Source organism: Neophocaena asiaeorientalis, unplaced genomic scaffold, assembly GCF_003031525.2.
Source record: "Neophocaena asiaeorientalis asiaeorientalis breed wild unplaced genomic scaffold, Neophocaena_asiaeorientalis_V1.1 scaffold122, whole genome shotgun sequence".
In the NCBI taxonomy this organism is placed as follows: Eukaryota; Metazoa; Chordata; class Mammalia; order Artiodactyla; family Phocoenidae; genus Neophocaena; species Neophocaena asiaeorientalis.
In genome coordinates, this window is record NW_020172725.1 from 403,851 (window position 1) to 426,501 (window position 22,651).

The 22,651-nt window shown below is 38.7% G+C and overlaps 1 protein-coding gene and 1 long non-coding RNA gene across 3 annotated transcripts in view; one reads left to right on the forward strand and one right to left on the reverse strand.

The window, feature by feature from the left end:
- Nucleotides 1-22,651, forward strand: part of LOC112396518 (uncharacterized) — an 80,754-nt gene that overhangs the window by 12,948 nt on the left and 45,155 nt on the right. For both annotated transcript variants that reach the window (XR_003002584.1, XR_003002585.1), the window contains exons 2-3: nucleotides 1,596-1,684; nucleotides 2,678-2,756. This is a non-coding gene — a long non-coding RNA (uncharacterized LOC112396518). The remainder of the gene's footprint in view (nucleotides 1-1,595; nucleotides 1,685-2,677; nucleotides 2,757-22,651) is intronic.
- The window catches only part of SLC12A1 (solute carrier family 12 member 1), a 91,797-nt gene continuing 79,008 nt past the window's right edge, over nucleotides 9,863-22,651 (reverse strand). Inside the window, exons 24-29 of the mRNA XM_024740284.1 lie at nucleotides 21,847-21,978; nucleotides 21,491-21,602; nucleotides 19,696-19,782; nucleotides 13,615-13,750; nucleotides 12,186-12,253; nucleotides 9,863-11,158 (exon numbers count right to left, since the gene is read on the reverse strand). Coding sequence (XP_024596052.1) covers nucleotides 11,023-11,158; nucleotides 12,186-12,253; nucleotides 13,615-13,750; nucleotides 19,696-19,782; nucleotides 21,491-21,602; nucleotides 21,847-21,978 — 671 coding nt within the window. The 3' untranslated portion in view covers nucleotides 9,863-11,022. The remainder of the gene's footprint in view (nucleotides 11,159-12,185; nucleotides 12,254-13,614; nucleotides 13,751-19,695; nucleotides 19,783-21,490; nucleotides 21,603-21,846; nucleotides 21,979-22,651) is intronic.

Genomic DNA, 22,651 nt, shown 5'->3' on the forward strand with positions numbered 1-22,651 from the left:
AAAAAAAAAGTGACAGATAGAACCTTAGGACAAATGTTGGAAGCAAAGCTATACAGAGAAAATCTTACACAGAAGCATACACATACACCCTCACAAAAAGAGGTAAAGGGGAAAAATCATAAATCTTGCTTTCAGAGACCACCTCCTCAATTTGGGGTGATTCGTTGTCTAAAGGAGGGAAGGAAGGAAGGAAAGAAAGAGTGAAGGTAAAGTATAATAAAGTTATTACAATTAAAATTAATTATTAAGAAAAGAAATTTTTTTTAAAAAAACTATGGACGGATAGAGCCCTAGGACAAATGGTGGAAGCAAGACTATACAGACAAGATCTCACACAGAAGCATACACGTACACATTCACGAAAAGAGGAAAAGGGAAAAAAAATCATAGATCTCGCTCCTAAAGTCCACCTCTTCAATTGGGATCATTCCTTGTCTATTCAGGTATTCCACAGACATCAAGTTGATTGTGGAGCTTTAATCCGCTGCTTCTGAGGCTGCTGGGAGAGATTTCCCTTTCTCTTCTTTGTTCTCACAGCTCACAGGGCTCAGGTTTGGATTTGGCCCTGCCTCTGCGTGTAGGTCGCTGGAGGGCGTCTGTTTTTTGCTCAGACAGGATGGGGTTCTAGACCATAAACTTTTTGAAGACAGGGAAAATGGTTGTCTTATCAAGAGCTTATAACAATGTATCTTTATATCTTTACAGCCTGGCACATTTTTGTTGAATTGACAAAAGAAGCAATCCCAGATGGCCAATAAACTCATGATAAACTGTCTAGTGATTATCTCATTGGTAGTGAAATAAATAAGGATAAAAATAACAGTGAGGTAAACAAAAGAGAGTCAGACATCGTAGGCAGCAGGACCCACATGTTCAGAGACACACAGTGGTGTGTGTGGAATGTGGGGCATGGCTGGTGTGAGATGGGACCTGAGCCTGGCAGGCTGAGGCTCCACAGTGAGTCAAAGACCAAACCTCAAAGGAGGTGGGGCTCTATACTTCCTATTCCCCTCAGTGCCTGCATTCATTCATCCTTTCAACAAATATTTTTGAATGTGTTCAGTTTGCCAGGCACTGGTCTAGACTTTGGGGACATAACAGAGAACAGACCAGACAAAAATTAGCCTGACAGTAAATAGAAGAAGTGATTAAAATAAATAGTGCTGAATGTTAAAGAGAGAAGCAGAGCAGAAAAGTGAAATGTGGAATGTAGGCTTGCAATTTAGGGAGAGTGGTCAGGGAAGGCCTCAGTGAGAATATGCTACCTGCCAGGTGTGGGATTGGGGGTGGAGGGCATGTAACCAAACTTGAAAGAAGTGATATTTGGGAGAAAGGCATTCCATGCAGAGGGCACAGCAAGCACTGAGGTCCTGAGGTGCACACTCACCTGTAAGAAGGCTGGTGTGGTCTAAACAGAGTGACAGAGAGGGGTGCACAGATGTAGGAGATGCGGCCACAGAGGCAAGGGGTGACGGTTGCAGTTGCCTTAGGGCCTTATAAGCTTTTGTGAGCACAGTGGCTCTTCCACTGAGTGAAATGGGAAACCATTGGAATATTTTGATAAGAGGATTGACATGCTCTATTTCATTTAACAGGATTGCTTGGGCTGCTATTTTGAAATGAGACAGAAGAGGATCAAGGCCCAATGCAGGAAGACCCTCTAGGAGGCTACTCCGTGATCCAGGTGAGAGATGATGGAAGTAGCACGTATCAGGGAGGTAGCAGTGGAAATGATGAGAAATGGTTAGATTCTGGATGTACTCTAAAGCCACTAGAATTTGCTGATGGGTCAGATGAGAAGTGAGGGAGAGAAGTCAAGGATGACTGCAAGATTTACGGCAAGGATGGGGTTGCCATTTACTGAGATTTGGAAGAATACTAAAAGAGCAGCTTTGGGAAGGAAGATCAAGAGCTCAGTTTGGGACACATTAACTCCAAGGTGCACAAGTTCTATTTTAAAATAGAACTCATTTTGAAAATGTTCCTGTGAACATTAGGAAATTACTTCTCTGAACTTCTCACCTTCCTGGAGAATATTTCTACCACGGCTTTGTTGGGAGAAGTAAAACAGGAAAATTAGAAAATCTAAGTATATAACTGCTTTGGAAATAACAACAGAAAAGTCTGTATGTGAAGTGTCTCCTTTTCCTGATCTCTTGGGCACCCAAAAGAGCAGATGAATTGAATTTGGAAGTTGAAGAAAGCCAACCAGCTTTGGGGAAACAGCTGCATCAGAACAGAGGCCCAGCTTTGGCCCCCAGGGCTCTGCAGCTGAGTCCACAGCTTGGCAGTAACCATGCCTTTCTCTAAAAAGCTGACTGCCTAGCTTTGGCCTCAGGCAACCCTGTGCTGAGAGATCTTCCAGGAGGAGAAAGAGAGCCCAGGCTCCTTGCTCCAGTTGTCATTGCTTGTCACCTGCTCTGAAGTGATGGCACTCATAACCTAAATCTTGGCCTTAACCTCTGAGTTCTCCTGCATCCCTCATCTTGAACTGCCCAACCTGAAAATACACTCTTTAAGTCCCACACAAGAGCTCCATACACTCTGCTTCACTGCAGGGTCATTCCATGTAAATTAATTTTCCAGGTAACTGAAGCTTAGCTGTCCTTTGATGTCAACCATATGAAGGAAAATTTTTCTGTGGCTGAACTGTAAACATTCTTGCTTTCTTAACCAGGGCACCTAGAACAAAATTGAACTTTTCTGACGTTAGGCTGTCTCCTCACAACTTGATGATGCCCTCAGGCTCTAGTGAGGTATGTAGAGTCTGTGCCTACTACACTTACAACCTCAAACTGCTGTGTATTCGAGGCTTGTATTTTCTTTTTAAAAATGTTTTTGTTGTTTTGCTGCATCATCCCTGCTGTCATTGCTAGTTACTGCTTGATTATTTGGGTGCTTCACAGGCCATTTTTAACTTATTATCTAATTCCAAGCTTGGGTCTTGGTAGCTAAAATATGATCTTCAGAAATGCAAGATAGCATTTGTGGTGGACAGAATTGAAAGGTGGCCGCTTCATGTTCACACCCTGTGTAATCTCCCGCCCTTGAATCTGATCAGGACTTATGAGTATGATGGGATGGCCACTCCAGTGATTAGGTTACCTATATGTTTGGCAAAGGTGAAGGGACTTTGATTATGTAAAGTCCCATAATCATTTGACTTTAAGTTAATCAGAAGGAAGATTGACCCAGGTGGGCCTGATGTAAGCAGGCAAGCCCTTTAAAAGATGATCTAGAGGTTCAGAGGTTTCCTCTCCTGTTGGCTTTGAAGAAGTAAACTACCATGGATTCTGTAGCAGCAAGAAGATTAATTTGGCCAAAAACCACATGAGCTTGGAAGAGGACCCTGAGCCTCAGATAAGAACACAGGCCTGAGCAACACCTTGACTGCAGTGCTGTGAAACCCTGAGCAGAAAATCCAGCTTAAGCTATGTCTGTATCCTCAACCCATGGAAATTGTGAGATAATAAATGGGTATTGTTTTATGCTGATACGTTTGTGATAATTTATTATGAAGCAATAGAAAATTAATACAGTATCCTATTTGGATTTTGTATTTAAAAGGGTAAAAGCATACTGCACTTGCAATGCATGGGTTCATACAAACTAAATCACATTATTATAATTACCCCATCCTACTATGCATAATAGCAATTCTGAGTTTCATTCAGCTCAGGAAATAAAACTCCAGAACCTATTAAGATTATGCTTGTCCATTCCTGAGCTTCAGCAAATAAAATATGCAGGGCTGTAGTGGAAATCCAACTCAATATTTCTCTTCTCTACTAAATTTTCTACCCAGGAGAGAATCATAAATTAGAAAAAAAAAAAAGATCTCATGTTTAAAAAAAAACTCAAATGGAACAAAACTAAACTTATCAGTGGCTGTGTGGTGGGGTCAACTTTTTCTACATGATATTTTAGTTACCTATGTTATAAATAAGTGCAAAAAAATATCATGATGGTATAATATCTTATATTTTTGAGCATTTTATAAAACTTAAAAAAGTTTATTTCATATGACCTTCACAATATATGTCACTTCAAACACGGATTAAGAACTAAACACAGCCTAGCAGGCTAGTAATTTATTTATATATTCAATTTTTTAAATATTGTTTTTGAGTAATTATTATTGGTGCATAGTAAAAATCAAATCTCTCTTTCACAGCCACCTTCATTAATCTTGTTTTCCTCTCCAGAGTCAACTCTTACTGGTTTCTTGTGCATTTTTCTAGAGGTATTCTCTGCAGTTATAAATAAATATTCAAACATGGTGTGTTAATTTTAGTAATTTATATTTTACTAGAAATTGATATATGTCACTGGAATTTAATAATTTACCGGAATAAAGTTTTAAAGGGTGTTCTTCTCCATAGTTGTACTCATAGTTCCTTGCTCATTTGTAAATTTGTATATTTATATTTTATCCTTCGACATTCCTTTTTTTTTTAAGCAATAGCAACAAACAGCACTTGAGCTTACCAGTTGTACTGTTTTTGTCTGTCCTGGTCTAACATTTAGTTAAGTACTTACCACAAAGTGCTCAGCCAGGTACTGTGCTCTGCTTTTAATACACACGATCTCTCAGGGCTTCCCTGGTGGCGCAGTGGTTGAGAGTCCGCCTGCCGATACAGGGGACACGGGTTCGTGCCCCGGTCCGGGAAGATCCCACATGCCGCGGAGCGGCTGGGCCCGTGAGCCATGGCCGCTGAGCCTGCGCGTCCGGAGCCTGTGCTCCGCAACGGGAGAGGCCGCAAGAGTGAGAGGCCTGCGTACCGAGAAAAAAAAAAAGCAAAAAACCACGATCTCATTTCCCTGCAATAACCCTCCAGGGTAGATCTTTTAATAATGCTCATTTTACATATGAGAAAATGGTTTCTGCAGGAGGCCAGGTAATGAGCCTTCCACTAGTAAGGGGGAAAACTGAGACTCAGCCCCTCTCTTTCTGACTCCAGAACCTCAGCTTTTAATTTTACTTCCCTGCTTTTCTTCCTTAATGTCTTCTTCATGCTTTCCTTTAATTATCTTGCACAGTTTCTAACTTCTTGAGTTGACCATTAACTTTCATTTTTCGTATTTATTAATAAATCCATTTATAGATATAAATCTACCTCTGAGCCTGCTTTATCAGCATAAACTATGTTTTGTTATGTGGAATTCTCAATGTCATTTTTGCTAAATAGTCAAAATGTGTTATTTCTTTCTCTTTTGACATGAGATATTTAGAATTTTATTTTCCCAGTAAGATTTCTCATGTTGTTGTTTATATATTTGTAAATAATATTAGTTTTATTGTATTGTAATAAAAGCGTAATATTTCCTATTTCTACATTTTAGAATTTACTGAGTTATCTAATATACAATTTGTTTTCAAAAACATTCTATAGATCTCTATAAGACAGTGTAGTGTTTGTGAGCACTATGGTACCTATTAAAAACATTTTTTTAAAAATGTAGTTTGAATTCTCCTATACTTGATCTGTCAAAGTTAGAGATACAGGTGAGCTGTTTCCTAAGAAAATTGACTTTCTTAGTGACTCTCTCCTCGCTTCCAACGATGCTTGTGTTATTTATGTCAATATGATGTTATTTATTTAGATAAAGCTCCATTATTATCATAGCTATATTATGGCTATATATCTTTTATAAATATAAAAAATGATGCTCTCTTATCCCTCCTAATTCTTTTAATCTTAAACTTTGAAATTAAAATTGCCAACTCTATTCTTTTTGTTTGAATGTTTCTATATATTTTTTTATTTTGTTTTTAGCCTTTTAGACATATAATTTAGAATATTATGCTAGCAGATCAAATAGAGTTTGATTTTATCTATTTTTTATTAAATTTGAGAGTGTTAAAAAAGATAAACATTTATATTTTCTGTTTATTTCTTGTATGTTTGATCTGTCTTTTATTCTATTGTATGATTTCTCTTTTTTTAAATGGTAATTTTTTTCTGACTTTTTAGGATTATTTTTTCCTTGTTTTTATGTTCTTTATGCATCAGAATTTACATACAATGTTTTAAATTCTGTTAGGAGACAAATTTAAGCTATTAAAAAACTACTCAAACCTAGAATTATCAAGATTATTAAAGCCAATGACAAAATAGTGTCCACTGGCTTTCTCTTGCAAGAAATGCTGAGCCACTAGTGCTCCTCCTGGCACTGAGGATCTGTCCTGTGAAAAAACAGACATAAAAAGAGTGGAAAGGTGAAAAGAAGAGTGGAACTTTGAAGTGGAACCAAATTTATTTCACTTATCTTTTCCTTTTTTTACATGCACAAGAATGGTATGTTATTTAAAATTCTATACCTACATAAGCCTAAAAAAAGGCATCTCAATTAATATAACAAAATGCCAAGTGATAGGATATTATGTCATAATTTAAATAGCAGAAATTTTTCTTCCTTAGTGGGACCTAAAATAGTGTGTTTAGAATGGTGTCATAGATGAGATGAAATATTATATATTCTTTTTGGAAATGCTTTTCTGCATTAAAAAAAGGGAGACTGAGATGGTTCTTTTCAGCATCAGAAATCCTAAAGAGGTAAGACTGACCAACACACCTTCTCTGGAGAGGAGATTTTGCCTGTAGACCAGGGCTGCCATGCTCTGGGGCAGCTGGTGGCCCCGTGGGAATGCCTGGGTCAGATGCTGGGCCCTGAGCACTCTTGGCTTGACCTCTTGGCTCTTACTGCAACTCATGGGGATGCCCTGATCTGTCAGCAACTGGGACATCTGAGTCACACCCAAAGAGGAATTTCTCCTGTTCTCCCCCTGGGAGTCCAGACAGATTTCATCCTTATGTCAACACGTCCCCTACATCTCTGTGGAGGAAAACATTAGAAATATCTAGGTGGACTGGCTCCAGGTGACCTGTGCAGCAATATCCAGCCAGCAAGGATCCTGTGGATGCTAAGTTTGACAACCAGCAGATGTGCTGATCTTCTGTGAATGACACAGGGACCTTCACCACATCACCTGGTTATCGTTACAATCCTCCTATTTAATTTAATTAATAAGGCCTCGTTGATATCAACTTGTAGCGCCAGTTTAGGAACCCAGCAGCCTAAGAACAGTGAGACCCAGGGACAAGATCGTCCATCTCTGAGTTTTCTTCTCTGTACAGTATTAGGAGAATTGTGCATCAAGGGCTGGTTTTCTCTTTGGCTCAGCCTGTATTGATGGCACATATCTTTCTGGTGCCTTTCAAGGACACCTATGAGATGCTCCACTGCAATACCCATGTCTGCTTTGAGTGTTCACCAAGCATACCATTTGGCCTCTCCGGGCAGCCATTTCTGAATATTCTCAGTATCCAACAAAAGGGATCCCACCCAATGCTGCACTCTGTCTGTCGTACCTTCAGCTTCTAACCTTCACCTGCACACTTCGGGGAGGACTTCTCCCAGGGTCTCTTGCAACTATTTCCTGTGACATGTTGGATTTTTCTCAGGAGCATTTGTTGCAAGCTGACCTTTTCTAGCTTTCATCAATCTCATCCCATGTAAACTCCAGCTTGATTGTATTTCTAAAAATGTTATCATGTGAATGGCATCCTTCCTTAGTTTCCTGCCATGATGCAGAACTTTCCTGTTTGTATGTCTTTTTGGTCATTTCAGAAAGGATCTTATAGGCAATGGAGAAAGGCAATGCTCTAGTTGTGTGTTTGTTTTTAACAGAAATCTGGTCATCTTGCATTTAGAGTGTCTGCAGGATATACAAAGAGAAACACCATGAAAATTAGTGATTGAATATATGGATCTGAGACTTAGGGGAGCTCTGTGTTAGAAATATAAATTTGGGAGGCATCAGCCCATGGTGGGAGTCAAGTCACAGAAACAGGGAAGACTGCCTAAAGCAGGAGTTCCAAAATCTTGCGGATCATCAGAATATACAGATTCCTTGGTCCTTCTCCCGTAGAGTCTAATTTAGTAGGCTTATGATTGTCCTCAAGAATCTATAATCGTTTTTTTTTTTAAAGCTTCCATTGAAAGAGCTCTAAACTTGAGTATTGAGGGAAGAAATTGTAAGGCAACGCTCCCAGTGTGGTCTCCCTTACATAAGAAAGTTTTACATCTCTATGTACCTGGCCATGTTGTAGGGATGGTGCCAGGGTCGTCAACTGAAAAAATGATGAAGATTTTGAAAAGTCATTGTGAGAAAAGGGTAGGGATGCTGATGAGACACATGTACAAAGTGAGGGGACAGAGAAAGCTGGACATCAATGAACATGAATGTGTAACCTTCTTCTTGCTCAGCAACCTGAGTATAGACATGGGGATAGTAGGAGGTTGGGTCAATAGAGCTGGGTAAATCAAAGGACAAGGACAGGACACTGAGGACTACAAAAATCTGTTGGCATTTGACCATAGCCCCCATCCTTTCAATTTTCTGCTACCCTAACCTATTCCCAATACAGCTGCTCTTGACCTCAGGATCACCAGTCCCTTACTACCACCCATCCCCGTTTTTCTCAGTCCATGTTCTCCTCAATTTCTTAACCTGGAACCCAAGGGACATCCCTTCAGTCACTCTTTTGCCAGTAACCCTCAAAATATTAAATAACTAGTTTAAGGTAATACCACTAATAAATAGTGAGACTTGAACTTAGGCCAGTGTGAGTGTTTGTTTGTTTGTTTGTTTTTTGACCAGTACTTTATATGACCCCTGCAGTTGGCATGGTGATACCCCACCCACACCCTGTTTAATGAAGGACTTTTTGCCGCAGCATCTGGGAGTGCTGTCAGCAGACAGACTTGAGCTGTCAGGCCCTTTGGTATGCCTTACCTGCAGAGAGTTGCCTCATCCAAGTTCACACTCCTACCTGGGCCACCCACCTCCAATGACTGATAAATGTGGCGGTATAAAGTCCTGGCCCTCTCAGCCCTTCTTGGGACTATTCTGAAGGGACATTCTATCTCCAGAGATCCCTGTGAGGTCACTGAGACTGTCCTTGGGACTGCATCACACCTCACCTTTCCCTCACCCTTCCACAGGTGTTGATCCCAAGGGCACTCCTTAATAAACATGCTCCACGCTAAACTCTCTCCGAGTCTGTTTCCTAAGGGACCTAACATAACAGCTTCTTCAAGAAATGAGAGCCAGAATTTCATGTAATAGAAGCCATATGACTTTTCACCTTTTCCAGAGACCCTATCAAGTGTTTTAGGGAAGTGTCAGATCCAGATGAAGCCAGGTGCTCCTTGCTCTGGTCACCAGGATGGCATCTAGCCATTTGGATTTCAGGTACATAAGGGCTCAAGAGAGAGGGCTAATCCAGGCCTGAATTAAGTCCAATGGTGTCAGATTTGGAATAGGGATATGCTGCTTCTTAAGCTTTGCTATTTCCCTTTTCCCTCCCTAGTCATCCTTCTGAGGCCAGAGTCTGGCCTGGAAGACTAATCTTGAATCCCAGCTTTAAACAACCTGCAGATGAGGCAACCGATTGAAAATTTCAGGCTCCAATCTGATACACCATTGCACTGTGATTTTTAAAGAAGATGTTGGGGGTAGGAGTTTATTAGTTAATTTATTTATTTTTGCTGTGTTGGGTCTTCGTTTCTGTGCGAGGGATTTCTCTAGTTGTGGCAAGCAGGGGCCACTCTTCATCGCGGTGTGCGGGCCTCTCATTATCGTGGCCTCTCGTTGCGGAGCACAGGCTCCAGACGCACAGACTCAGTAGTTGTGGCTCACGGGCCCAGTCGCTCCGCGGCATGTGGGATACTCCCAGACCAGGGCTCTAACCCGTGTCCCCTGCATTAGCAGGCAGATTCTCAACCACTGCGCCACCAGGGAAGCCCTGCACTGTGATTTTAGTGACTGAAAGGTAAAAACATGACCTAGGCCAGAGCAAACGAATTTGAGTGGTTTTATTTCAGGTTGATTTTTTTCCCCTCACATTTTATCAGTTAGAATAAACAGTCATAATATGTCAAGAAAAAAAATAAGCAAGTCATCCATCAGAAAAAAATTTTTGGTTGTTTTTTAATATGATTAAGTATTATAGGAACACTAACAAATGAAACAAAATCGATACTTGTATATTCCAAATTTGCAAGTTTCTCCACTTCACATTTTAATTATTCTTTTAAATCTATACAATCACTGTATAAAATAACTAAATATATGATTCAGGATATACTTCTTTATAACAGTTAGAAAATGTGTGGTATTTGGTTTTCAATTAAACATCTATGAAGACTTCATCTGTGCTACCCACTTAATTAGAAAAAAAATATGCAAAGTAATACCATACTGGAAATGTCTAAATAGGGAAAGCAACTGAAATTTATATATTAAGGATGGAATATATTTCACTTAATTGGAATATATGTTGCCTCCTAATCCAGCTAATATATTTTTCAATCAGCCCCAAATTGAAGCCATATGTTATCAGCGATCGCTCAGATCACTCTAAGAATATGATCTGTGTTATATTAAATAACCTCATTTAGGTAACTGCTTTAAACACTGTGTAGAAGCAAGTACTCCTTAAAGGTTTCAGTTACTGATTTTCAAATCTTCTTTGTAGGTATAAGCTTCTCAGAAGGCCAAGCATAATCACGTTTCCTGCCCAGTTGGTCTTTTCCTTTGATAACCACCCATGGTTACTATACCAGCCTGTCAATAGGAATTTAATGAGAAACTGCTGGGGGCTGAAGCCTCTTCCAGGGCCTAGAGGCACACAGAAGATTAGGTGTGCCTGGAAAAGCTTACAATAAGTTGGTGGTTTTCATGGGCGTAAGCCAGCATGGGTTTGCTTAATTTTCTTGTTTTTCAACAGCAATGACAAGATGTTTTTCTAGGGGTAGCATTGGCTTTGACACCCCCTTAAGCTGATAGAAAAAAAAAAAAATAGCTCCTATTAAGTAATAATTTAAAAAATGACAAAGTTTACTTGGTCTCCAGAGGTTTGCATATCCACAGATCAGATTTATAACATGAAGTACTGGAACATGTCTCCTACTTATTCATACATTAAGGTAAAATGTGTTCTAATCCTTTATCTTTTAAGAATAAAACGTCAGGACATTTTTGTGATTTCCTCTAACTAGTAAGACAGGAGGGAGGTTCTTCGTGAGGATTTCCAACCAAGCCATGTACAACCAATCTGATATAGATCCTTTTCTTGCCACTGGAAGGCTCCTGACAGCATGGAAGAAAAATAAGGAACAAACGTGACAATTAGTACAGGCAGTAACATCGCTAGTTATCTGAGCTGTGTAATAACAAGTGGCCTGAACCTTTTATGTGCCTCCCTGACAAAATGAAAGCATGGAAATTATTTTGAATATAGATATTAAATTGATATACTTCTCAGATAATATAAATATCTACAAACCAGAAAAATAGGCTTGGGCATTGTAGGGTAGAGGCAAAGCATAAATATAATAAATTTTCACTCTTTAAATAGAAAATGTGATCAACCAATACCTCTCCCCATTTTTGGGAAAAATGACTTTTCCTAATGGTTTAAAGCTCTTATATTTGGGAGAAACAGCTGTTTGAGTCCTACCACCCAATTCAGGAGAACAATCTATGTCTTAAATGGATAGTCCTCCAGTGCAGACCTTGTTTAAAGACATACTTAACTTTGTACATAGGAGTCAAGTTCATGAGGTATAAATGTGAAATTGTTGGTTTTCATGTTTAGCAATGAATCTTTAGGTAAACATTCATATTTTCAGCAGGTACACCCCTAACATTTGTGGAGTGGAGGGCAAAGAGTGGAAATGGAAGAGCCCACTCCTTTTTCTCCTGCCTTGGCCTCTTCCCCCATGGTAAAGAGTCTTGCAAACATGCTATGGACTCCATACCTCAGGAGCAGCTATCTAGGGAAGGGGCCTGGGAACCTTGGTAGCCAGCTTGGGGCTAATTAGGCAGGGAATTCCAGAGTCAGGTTCCCGGGAACCTGGGAGGAGCCAGGGTTCTAGATGGGCATGCACTATGCCCCTGGCCCTTTGGGTGGGGAACACCTGGTGGAAAGTCCAAATGGAGCCCTCTAAAGCCCATGGGCCTCAATTGTCAGTGTCTCAGGGTAGCCTTTATTTTCCCTCGCAGCCTAAAATCCCACATGTTCCAAATTTAACTTTCCACCTGAATAGTTGTGAGCTTTTAAATTCACAACTAAGGTTTCTCTGTAACAATCTTAAATGTCTGCAATGATACTTACAGGACTATGAGATTAGCAGCTCTTGAGTGCTCCTGTAAGAGTTCGTTCAGTCGAACTTGGCGGTAACTCTGTGGACAACATTCAGATTTTGTTGAGGGCAGTTTTCCCAGAATTATGAATGAGAATTTATCTTCTTACCTCAAATTATGGACAAGTAGAAAAACCTCATTTTAAAAAATTACAGTTATTTCATTCAGGTTTGGAAACTTAACAGTGTTTTTAAAACTCATGGGAAATTTTAGAAACATAAAGAATAAGACCATTGTGCTATAGTGGCTTATTAAATTCTAGAAGAAAAAAAACAAGCAAGCCACATGGATAACGGTAAAAAGAAGATAAGAATGGCCAGTGCTGGGGAACAGGTTGGCAGCTGAAGAAAACTAACCTAATCTTGATACTAATTTGATATCCTAAGAACATAGGTTATACCCTAGTCTGTCTATATTTAAGCTCTTCGATTTTTACCGGCACAGGGGACTGGTTTCAATGAAAGAGTTACCAAAAGACACATTTGGAAAAATAACTACATTAACTAATTTGCAGTGATGAGAGTAATATTTATTATTACCTTTCACTGGTTCAGAAAACAAGGTTTAGATAAGTGATTTGCTCAATTATATGAAAACTTTTCGTTAGAACTGGGACGTTTATCACACACAGAGCTTATGATTCTTAGCTCAGTATTTTCCCACTAAATTTGAAAGGCTTTTAGTATCTCCTGCTCTAACTTATACCAACTTCAGCTCCTAATATAATTTATTTAAATTTTGTAGTTTAGAGGTTCTTGTGGTCCTTTTCCTTGAATGTCTAATCCAATTCAGATGTCAGTTCTTCTGCCTTATTTTTATGTCCCTGGCCTTTTCATCATCTTCACTATTGCAGCTTCATTCAGCTCAGGCCATTAGGGTAACTCCCATTTTATTTGGTTCTCTAGAAGAGCCCACCATTTTACATCTGTCCTACAAGATGTGCTGGATCCAACTTTCATATTCATTGCTCCAATTACATATTTTCTCAGATCCCTATGTTAGTTTTTATAGCTAACTTTACCAGGTTAAAATTCTTTGTTGTTGTCTCAAACTGTGAGTCAGTCTATATTTACTTTTCATATGTATTGACTTAAATTATTTTAGACTGATGGGTCTGTCTCCTGTTCTATAAAATTAAATTGGAAAGAAGACTTCACAATATGTATCAATAACCTGTTCTTAACTTAAAAATTGATTTTATACTAAAAAATGAAAACAATCTTCTAAATCCTCATATTCAATAATATGATTGAAAAAGCACTTGAAATATGGAGAAACCTGGATCTTGAACAATGAAATTCTGTAATAGATACATTACTTCTTGATCTTTAAATCAACCACTGTTTTCTTTTTCAGCTAGTCAGATAGCAAAGTAAAGATTAAGGGAGACAAGTTCTTACCTTTTCCTTGACCGCTTCCAGTTCTGCATCTGTAATTTTCCACGGAGTTTCTCTCTTTAATTTCTCAGCAGTTGTTAAATCTTTGCAGCTTTCATGGAGACGATATGGTTCAATCATTTCTTCAAAGAATTTCCAGCTGAAATTGGAATTATAAAAGAGGCCTCGCAGTGGGAAACCAACTCATTATTTCACAGATTCTCTAGGTATGACTAGCCCTGCTGGCTACAGAATCAGAGCTGAATGTCATGCAAATCTTTTAAGAATTATCTTTGCAGGGGACTTGCTGTGAGTAAAACCATGGCTCTAGTAGTGCCTCCCTATCCAGGGAGAGGCCTTAACGTGTGTGAGGCCTTGATAGCCTACTAGGCATTAGATCCTCAATATAAATACACAAACACACAGATAGTAATTATTCTGCAAATACATGTTCTACATAATAGAGTCAAAGACACAGTTGTAACGTAGACACTTTCAGCCCATAAATGAGTTTCCTTCTGCTTATTTTATAGATTCTATGGGAGACATTCATGAATTAATGTAGGAGATGAACTAGCATCCCTGAGAGTTGGATAGGGTTGCCCTCCTCACCTTTAGTCCACATGGCAACTCGCACTCATGGCAGGAGGCTGCAGGCAGGTAGGAGAATAGTAACTAAGAGGAGCAAGGAAGTGAGTTCAATGGCTATAGAACAATTTGAATGTTTGCTGTAAATAATGTAGCCTTTGTCCTTCTGGTATCTGATGTTGCTGCCTGAGATTTTCAAATGGCTGTTGTTCAGGTGCATGTTAGAGGAAAGAACAAAAATCAATAATATTTTAAAATCTGAGGGCATTTTAGAGCGATTAAGAATAAATCATTGAATAGAAAAGGAGGAGCAGTATCTCAGAGCTGCGGAACATTTTAAAAATTGCTGAAAAATCTCATTCTTGTCTTTCATAAGAATCTCATAAGACTTTCTTTTTTTTAATTAATTTATTTATTTTTGGTTGTGTTGGGTCTTCGTTGCTGTGCGCGGGCTTTTCTCTAGTTGTGGTGAGTGGGGGCTACTCTTCATTGTGGTGCGTGGTCTTCTTACTGCGGTGGCTTCTCCTGTTGCGGAGCACGAGCTCTAGGCACGCGGGCTTCAGTAGTTGTGGCACGCAGGCTCACAGCTGTGGCGCATGGGCTTAGCTGCTCCGCGGCATGTGGGATCTTCCCGGACCAGGGCTCGAATCCGTGTCCCCTGCATTGGCAGGCGGATTCTCAACCACTGCACCACCAGGAAAGCCACAAGACTTATTTTTAAAATAGCACAAAACAAAGTTTCTAATTTGTACGAGTAGTTGTCTTTACTATGCTACTGTAAGATGATCTCAAATATAAAGTTTTCTTTGGTTTTATATAATGTGGCTTACTTATAATTTAGTAATTTTGGAATGAGTGATAATTAGAATCAATGTGATGTTAGGTTAAGAAATTAAAATATGAAGCAATGAGTTCAGTGATCTCATCAGTTGTCCTGATTTAGGATTTGTACAAAGTACAGAGATTACAAAGGAGTAGGTTGTCCCTACCAGTGTGCTTTTTTTAAGGGATTGAAGAGATACTTAATGCAGTAGATTTCTGATGCTTTGACTTATTTAGAATGGTAGACAGTGACAGGGAAGGAATAAGACTGATATGCCCTATTATTCTTGCAGCCACACAATACTTTTATTTGCTCTTCCTCCCAACAGTGCTGTGCTTTCAGAGACCTTGGCGGTGATCAGCGCAAAGTTGCTGGCCTAGGAGAAAAGAGCCTGGGTTCTTGCTCCAGCTCTTCCATTGTCCTCCTTGACCTGGATAACCTTGCCTATAATAGGGGGTAATATAATGGCTGCTCAAAGCTGGCACGTGGTTGTTGTGAGTGTTAATATGATGATTTGGGTGACAGTGCTCTGAAAAGTATGAAGTGCCCTGTAAAAGCAAGGCGTTCATTTTACTCAGCAGCCATAGGACTGAGGTTAGCAATTGACAGTTTGTCTGTTTAAGCTCTACATATAATTATTTTGATCAGGATAAGAGTTTTCTTTGCATCTCAGCCCAGGTGCTTATTAGAAAGAGCAGTTCAAAAATAGTTTCCTAAGAAATGGAAAGTGGAAAGGAGATTGCTGGTTGTCCCCCCAGCATGCATACTATGTTTCTCCATTGTAGTTTGGGTGGGAATGACTCTATCCCCAGCATCAGACAGTCAATACAATTCTATTCCTTCTGCCAGACTGATTGGCCAGGGTGAGCACATAACCCAGGAAATCTTGACCAATAGGCACCTTGCATTTTACTGACCACAACAAGTGGCTCAGTGGCTTGGGTTGGTGCTACCTGAATGCAGCCAATGACCTGAGTTCAACAACTGGGGAAGAGACAAACTTTTTCTCCCACTGAACACAAATGAGCAAATATGTAGTTCTGGCTGCGATGGGCATTCATCTTGGTTTTATAAGCTAAATCAACTTTGATTGATGATTTCATAATACAAGGTAGAGTAGAGAGAATGAAGGAGAATTAGTCCTTAATTGTAAAATTAACCTAGATCAAGCTTCACCTGAAAGCCAAAATACCCTTGGATTTTTTCAGTTAAGGTTGATAATAATTTCCATTATTTAAGTCACTATGAGTTAAGTTTTCTTTTACTTGCAATTGAAGCATGCTAAGTGACACAGTAGGTTATAATGGGGCTGTATTTGTCCATTTATTTTCTCTAAACTCTTACTGCTCCTTATTTATGTTTATCTTTGATTTCTTCATCCTAAGGCTCATCCCTGAGTTGGCCATTTTCCGTTCTCCTAGCTTGGTGATCCAAAGGTAGCTCAGGATTTCTATTTGATTCTTATTAAATCTGATCTTTCTTATAATTATTTTTTAATTGATTCTAGAATAGGTCGAGTATTACATACTATTAAATATAAGTGAGAATTAATTTAATTTAAAAAATTAACTTATAGCTGCCCTGCCTTCCCCATCCTTGTTCCTCATAATAACAAAGTTAAAAACATTTTTTGACTGCATAAAAATTTCCCCCTAAGTTCATATAAGATTTCTTCTCACAAATTAATGTATTTATTGCTTTTGTGATCACACTAGCATCTTTCAACTAAATTATCTAGTTAATTGCTTCTAGTTTCTCTCTGATTTCTGTTTAAAGATTGCTGTTCTATTGGCCTATTACTTTTAATTCAGTCTGTACAATAAAAAATGAAATTCAGCCACAAGAGCTTTTCAGTTTTCCCAATTATTTTCTCATTAACTTTGCTTTTGTACTCCCTTTCACCCTTGCTCTACCATATTTATAGATAATATTTTTATGATAGAATGTCTCCATCAAGACTTGCTCATGTTTTATGGGTAGTTGAAAGATCTATTAAAGGTAATTGAAGGACAGTTAACATTAGCCTCCAACACGGAAATCACTGACAAACTATTTTCAACATTGTGTGAAAATAGTGACCAAGAAAGAACAGTGATCAGGAGATAGCTGTTAATGGTAGACAAGGGCTGCCTGACCAACAAGGCCCATGTGAAAGCTGAAGTTGAGACAGTGCTGTAAGCTTTGGGCCCTGGGCCTGGGGCTGCATCAGCCCAGAGGAAGAGTTCTCTTTCTCTTATTAAACCACTCAGAGGAGTTGCCTTTTAAAAATTATCACAAAGGTGCTAGGTGTGCTACCAGTGGCCATTTGTGAGATTTACTGAATGACCATTCTCTGTTCTAAAATTTACCTTCAAATATTGGAAAAGGCATTGCCAGCATTGGACATGTGGTTGTTTTATAAAGTAATACGGCATCAGTTATAGCTGAAGACTGAAGAGAGAAGGATGGCACTTCCAGCACACCTCTTCTTGGTGGCCTTTTGTCTTCACACCAGGGTACATTCACTGCAGTTATTCTAGTAAGAATGGACTTTTTTTTCCTGCATCTTCCTCAAGACCTTGAAATATCACATAGAGAATCTCCACAATTGTGAAAACTAATTCTTTTTTTTTTTTCCCGAGAAAGGGGAATAGAACTCTTCACTGCAGGATGTGGAGGATATGTAAGAAACACCAAATCAGAATGGTGTCTAAAGTCAAATTTAGATAACAGGACAAAAGCACAAATGCCTGGGTCCTTTGTTTCTTACGACTGTGCATAGAGTTTTCTCCTTGAGAAGAGGAAACCATGGAACAAAGGTCAGGGGTAGGAAGATGAAGAGTGTCTAGCCTGTGATGGACACTCAAAGAAGGAAGAGACATGGTTAGTAAAAGAGATACATCAACATCCTCAGTGATAGGACAGAAAGGATGGGTATGCAGCAGGTGACCATGGCAGCTGGGCAGAGACTAGCACAAAAGAGAGGGAAGGAAACAGGAGTTGGGTAGAGAAAACCATATTGATGGGTAAAGAGGCAAAGGATATAGAAACGAATTAATCAGCAAGCACAGACAGTCCTTAGCTGCTGATAAGACAAACAACAGCAAGAATTCACCTACGAGAAGTAGGTGACTGATCTGTGCCCAGCATTGAGCCAGGGCTTATAGAAAATCCAAAGTCAGTAGGGGACACTGACTGCTCTAGACAACAGTAAATGGTCCTGTACTTGCAGAGCGCTGGCAGGCTCTGGCCTGTTGCTAAGTGGCACATACTAGGGAATCACTGGACCTGCTGTGTTATGAAAGAGAATGCATTCCCACCAGTTAGAGCTATAAGATGAGCCCGTTTGATCACATCACTGCAAAAGCCAAGAGGCAGCGACTTAGGAATTAAAATTCTTCAAGTGAAATGTGGAAGGCTACCAGAGGTTACAACGTGACAGTTCACTTCATATCAGAATGTTAATTCCATTTACCAAGGAGGATGATAAATCTGTTCTTAATTTTTTTAAACTGTTTATAACTGTAGAAATACAGGAATGAAAGGCATTAGTGGTATATATGATATAAGGAAATACTACATAGTAATAATCCAGGTTAACCCTGTCAATTATAGCTTTCTTATCACAGTTAAGATGTTTCGTAAAGCTGTTTTAACTGACCCATAACATTGGAGGAATCATGAACACCCTCAAACTATATGAAGTTCGAGGTTGCCATTTGGTCAATAAGAATGCGTCGTAAATCTGGATGATTTTCAGTTAGTTATTAAGCTCATCTGGGATAACAGTGAATCAAAAGAAGGTAAGAGCAAGAAGGCTCAAGGAATATGGAATTGCAATCCATCAAGAACTGCAGGAGGAAGGAGAAATGATGGTCAACAGAAATGAGAAGAGGTCCAAGAGTTCCAGCAAGGACCTAAGCCATACTGAGACCTTCGTGTCTCCCTCTACTCTAACCCTTGGAGACTCCATTCCACACCAAATCAAATGTATTAAACTGCATCTAGATGCAACAGTAAATATGATTTTGGACTGTAAACAATTGAAAATATTTTATAATTGCTAAGTCATTGCTCTAAGTACTTTAATTTATAATTGGCTATGATTTTCAGACAATCTTCTTACACCTCTGGGAACTCCTTTTAAGATCTACCTACAAATTGTTTTCAAATATCATGGACTTGACAAATTTAACAATCAATGAAGTTAAAATGATGTTGTTTTGAAGACATTTAAACAATTATTTCAATGTTTTTCATTTAAAAATTTTGGAAGCAATACATTTTCTTGCCAGGCTTCAGATAGTTTTAGAGACCACCTTTAGGGGCTCTCATAGGCTTCCCCTTTCAGGATGCCCCACCAGTAATGTTCAATAATGAAAACTTACCCTGACTGCTCAGGTCAGAATTGTCTGAGCTTGTGCTTCCTGTTAATCTTGCCACCATAGAAACCAATAACATGAAGGGCAATTTTAAAATGTTAACTAAATGGTGTTTCAACAATTCTTCCTCTCAAGTTCATCTTCACCTTAAAACCTTTTCCTTCCATTAGAACGTGATAGCTCTGTGTCATGATTATTTGAAATCCCTTTTTATTATACCCTATCAGGAGTCACTGCAGTAAATCCATAACATTTTTACCTTCTGATAATTAACACAGAAGAGAAGGCGAGAGTACCACGAATAAACAATGGATCTTGTTCAATATTTCATACCTTTCTTTGTTTGGCTTAATGTTGATGTCACCAATGACATGGATGTCTGCAAATTTTATCCTAAATTTGCTCAGGAGGGAAGCCATTCTGAAAATATAAGAGAGAAACACTTCATCATTGCATATTTAGCTATTTTCAATCAAAGAGTTTTGATTTCATGTCTTATTTCAGCTTAGATTTCGGACAAAGGCTTTGGTTAGTGTTTGATTTTCATTACAGTACTTGATGAATACAGATAAATGTGGACCAAGTTATTCCATTGAAGGCAAGGAGAAATTTCTGTAGGTGCAGTCACTGGAAACAGCAAACCCAGCTCTGCCTTCATGTTTCATGGAAGATATTGTGGAGCTGTCCACTCTTCCTTATCATTTGGAAAAAAGAGAGCAAGTTCCAGTACTTACTGACTATTATGGATAATTTTTATAGAGTTACTGACAAACTAATAATTATTATATATTATTACATCATTATAGATTAAAGGTTTTTTCCCCTAGAAACTGAAAATTTTGATATAATTTCAAAGTTACAAAAAAGTTACAAGAATAGTGCAAAGAAAGCTCAGATTCACCAACTGTTTATATTTTGCCCCATTTGATCTGTCATTCTCCTTTTCTCTTTTTCTATCTACATCTGTCTATCTATATATTTTTTGCCTGCTGGCTTTCTACCTCCTACCTATTTTCCATTTTAAAGTAAGTTGCAGATATCAGGCCCCTTTACCTGTAAATAATTTAGTGGGTATTTCCTAAGAACAAGGGCATTCTCTTTTATAAACAGAGTACAGTTTTTGACATCAGGAAATTTAACACTGATGCCCTACTACCATCTAATCCACCACCATTTTCAGATTTTATCACTTGTCCCAATAAGGTACTAGAGGCTTTAAGAAAATATAAATTATTGTAGACCTCATGTTAGTTTCCATTTTAGTATGACTCTCTTTACGAGGAATTAAATATTTATGATATCTTTCTAAGAGGGGGGAGAAAATGTGAAAAACTACTGTATAAGAGCCAGTCATTATTTTGTGATTTCTGGAAGTAGCAGTTCCAGGAAGGACTAGGACTTAGGCATGTCATGAGGGACCAAATGCCGCCAAAGGGCATTCTCCAGATTCCCGCCCGAGACCTTTGGATACACCACACTCTCGGCATGCTTGTTGCTCTCAAAACTACAGATCAACTCTCCATGACTAAAGTAATAAGAGAGACACAGACTTAACACCGTGGGACTTATTTATTTTTTTAATTAGGAGAGCCATCAACAGTCATCCATTTAAACACTTTCACACTACCAGTGAAAAACTGGGGACCCAGATATGTGCAGTGACTGTTGCAAAGTCCTGCAGCTTGTTGGTGGCAGAGCTGTGGCTCGGACCAGATGTAGTCTCTCTGTTCTCTTCTAAGTGTGCTGTGCTACAGTGACTGCTGTGAATTAACAGGTTTGAATCTCCCAGAAGAAACTATTGGACACAAATGCCTTCGGGCTCTTCCTTTCTTGGATGCATTTACCAGTCAGAACAAAATAAACATTATACAAGATAATGATACTCTCATTCAAGACTTGAGATGAGGCTTCTGTTCCAAATGCTTGTTGGAAGCATTTGTGGAAGGGGATAAAAGGACTGAAGACAATGACTAGAAAAATTGCACAGATAATTTACTGACCAGAGACAAGTAAGCTTGAGGCCTATCATGGTGACTTTGTCTTTAAATTTATTGTGCCTCAAAGATACTTACAGTTCTTAAAATTAAAGCATTAAAACATACAAACACAGGAGTGATAAATTACTTACGTAATCTTTTCTTCTTCAATGCGATTGATCTTCCCTCCGACATAGATTCTTAATTTACAGTCTTTCCATTTTTTTCTGAGAGTCAAGATATAGGGGATAAGGAGTGTTAACCCTAACAACAAAAAGAGAATTCTTTCCCACAAAAGAATGAGCACATCCAACTGAAAGGAACTGAGTAGCTTCGTATCTATCTTTATTCTTTCCCACATTCATAGCTCCTACCTAATTTAAATCTTTGGAGAACACGGAAATGTTATTCTTTAACTGATATCGTTTCATATACGTTCCCATGCAGTTTGTTAAATTTATCAACATAGAAATTCTGCTCCCTAGTGTATATTCTGGAATGTTTTTACCTCCATCGTCAAACAACCACCAAACATCAATTGTGCCTTTTCCTTGCTTCTTTTTAAATTGGGTGCTGGCTTCCACCAGTTTCTGGTTGATCTCCCCCACATGCATCGACTGGATTGTGTTAATGCTGTTCTCTGTAATGAAAGAGAAAGTAGTACATCCATTTGTCTTTTGAGGAAAGAAGCAAAATAACTTTCTAATAAATCTCTTCAGGAAAATAGAGGAAGGGTCATGAATTTGTAAGTGTTTTTTATACTTATGGGTAAATCGTGAGTCCTATTCTCCGGAAGAGGAGAGATAAAGGTCAAATTCCACAATAATTTAGATCACCTTCAACAGTTCAGAAAAACTTGATATTGATCTTATGATTACAGTTTTCATTATAAAGCAGCAGATTTTTGTTTCAGATCCTTAGTAATCTCTCTCGGAGCAGAACTATTATTTAGGCAGGTACCAATGCTAAATTATCTGATACAAAAGCCAAAATATCCCGATTTTTCCAAATTTCAGGTATAACTCAACTTATATTTTCAGATGTACCTAAAAGTAGAACATGTGGTTATTGGTTTTCTAGAGATAAGCAGAGGAATCAGAAGTACTCCTTCACTAGGCAGTTTGTTCATTTGAGCGCAATTTTGGTGTAAATTCCATCAATGTCTGGATTATAAACGTTGCCAGGGACCATGACCATCTTGACTCTCTATGACCCTTTGGTCCTAATGTGGACCTGGCTTACTCTTTTGTTTTCTCTTCAAGGAATCTGTGAATCTAAGGTAAAGCCATTTGAGCTATTGGAATCTCTGTGAA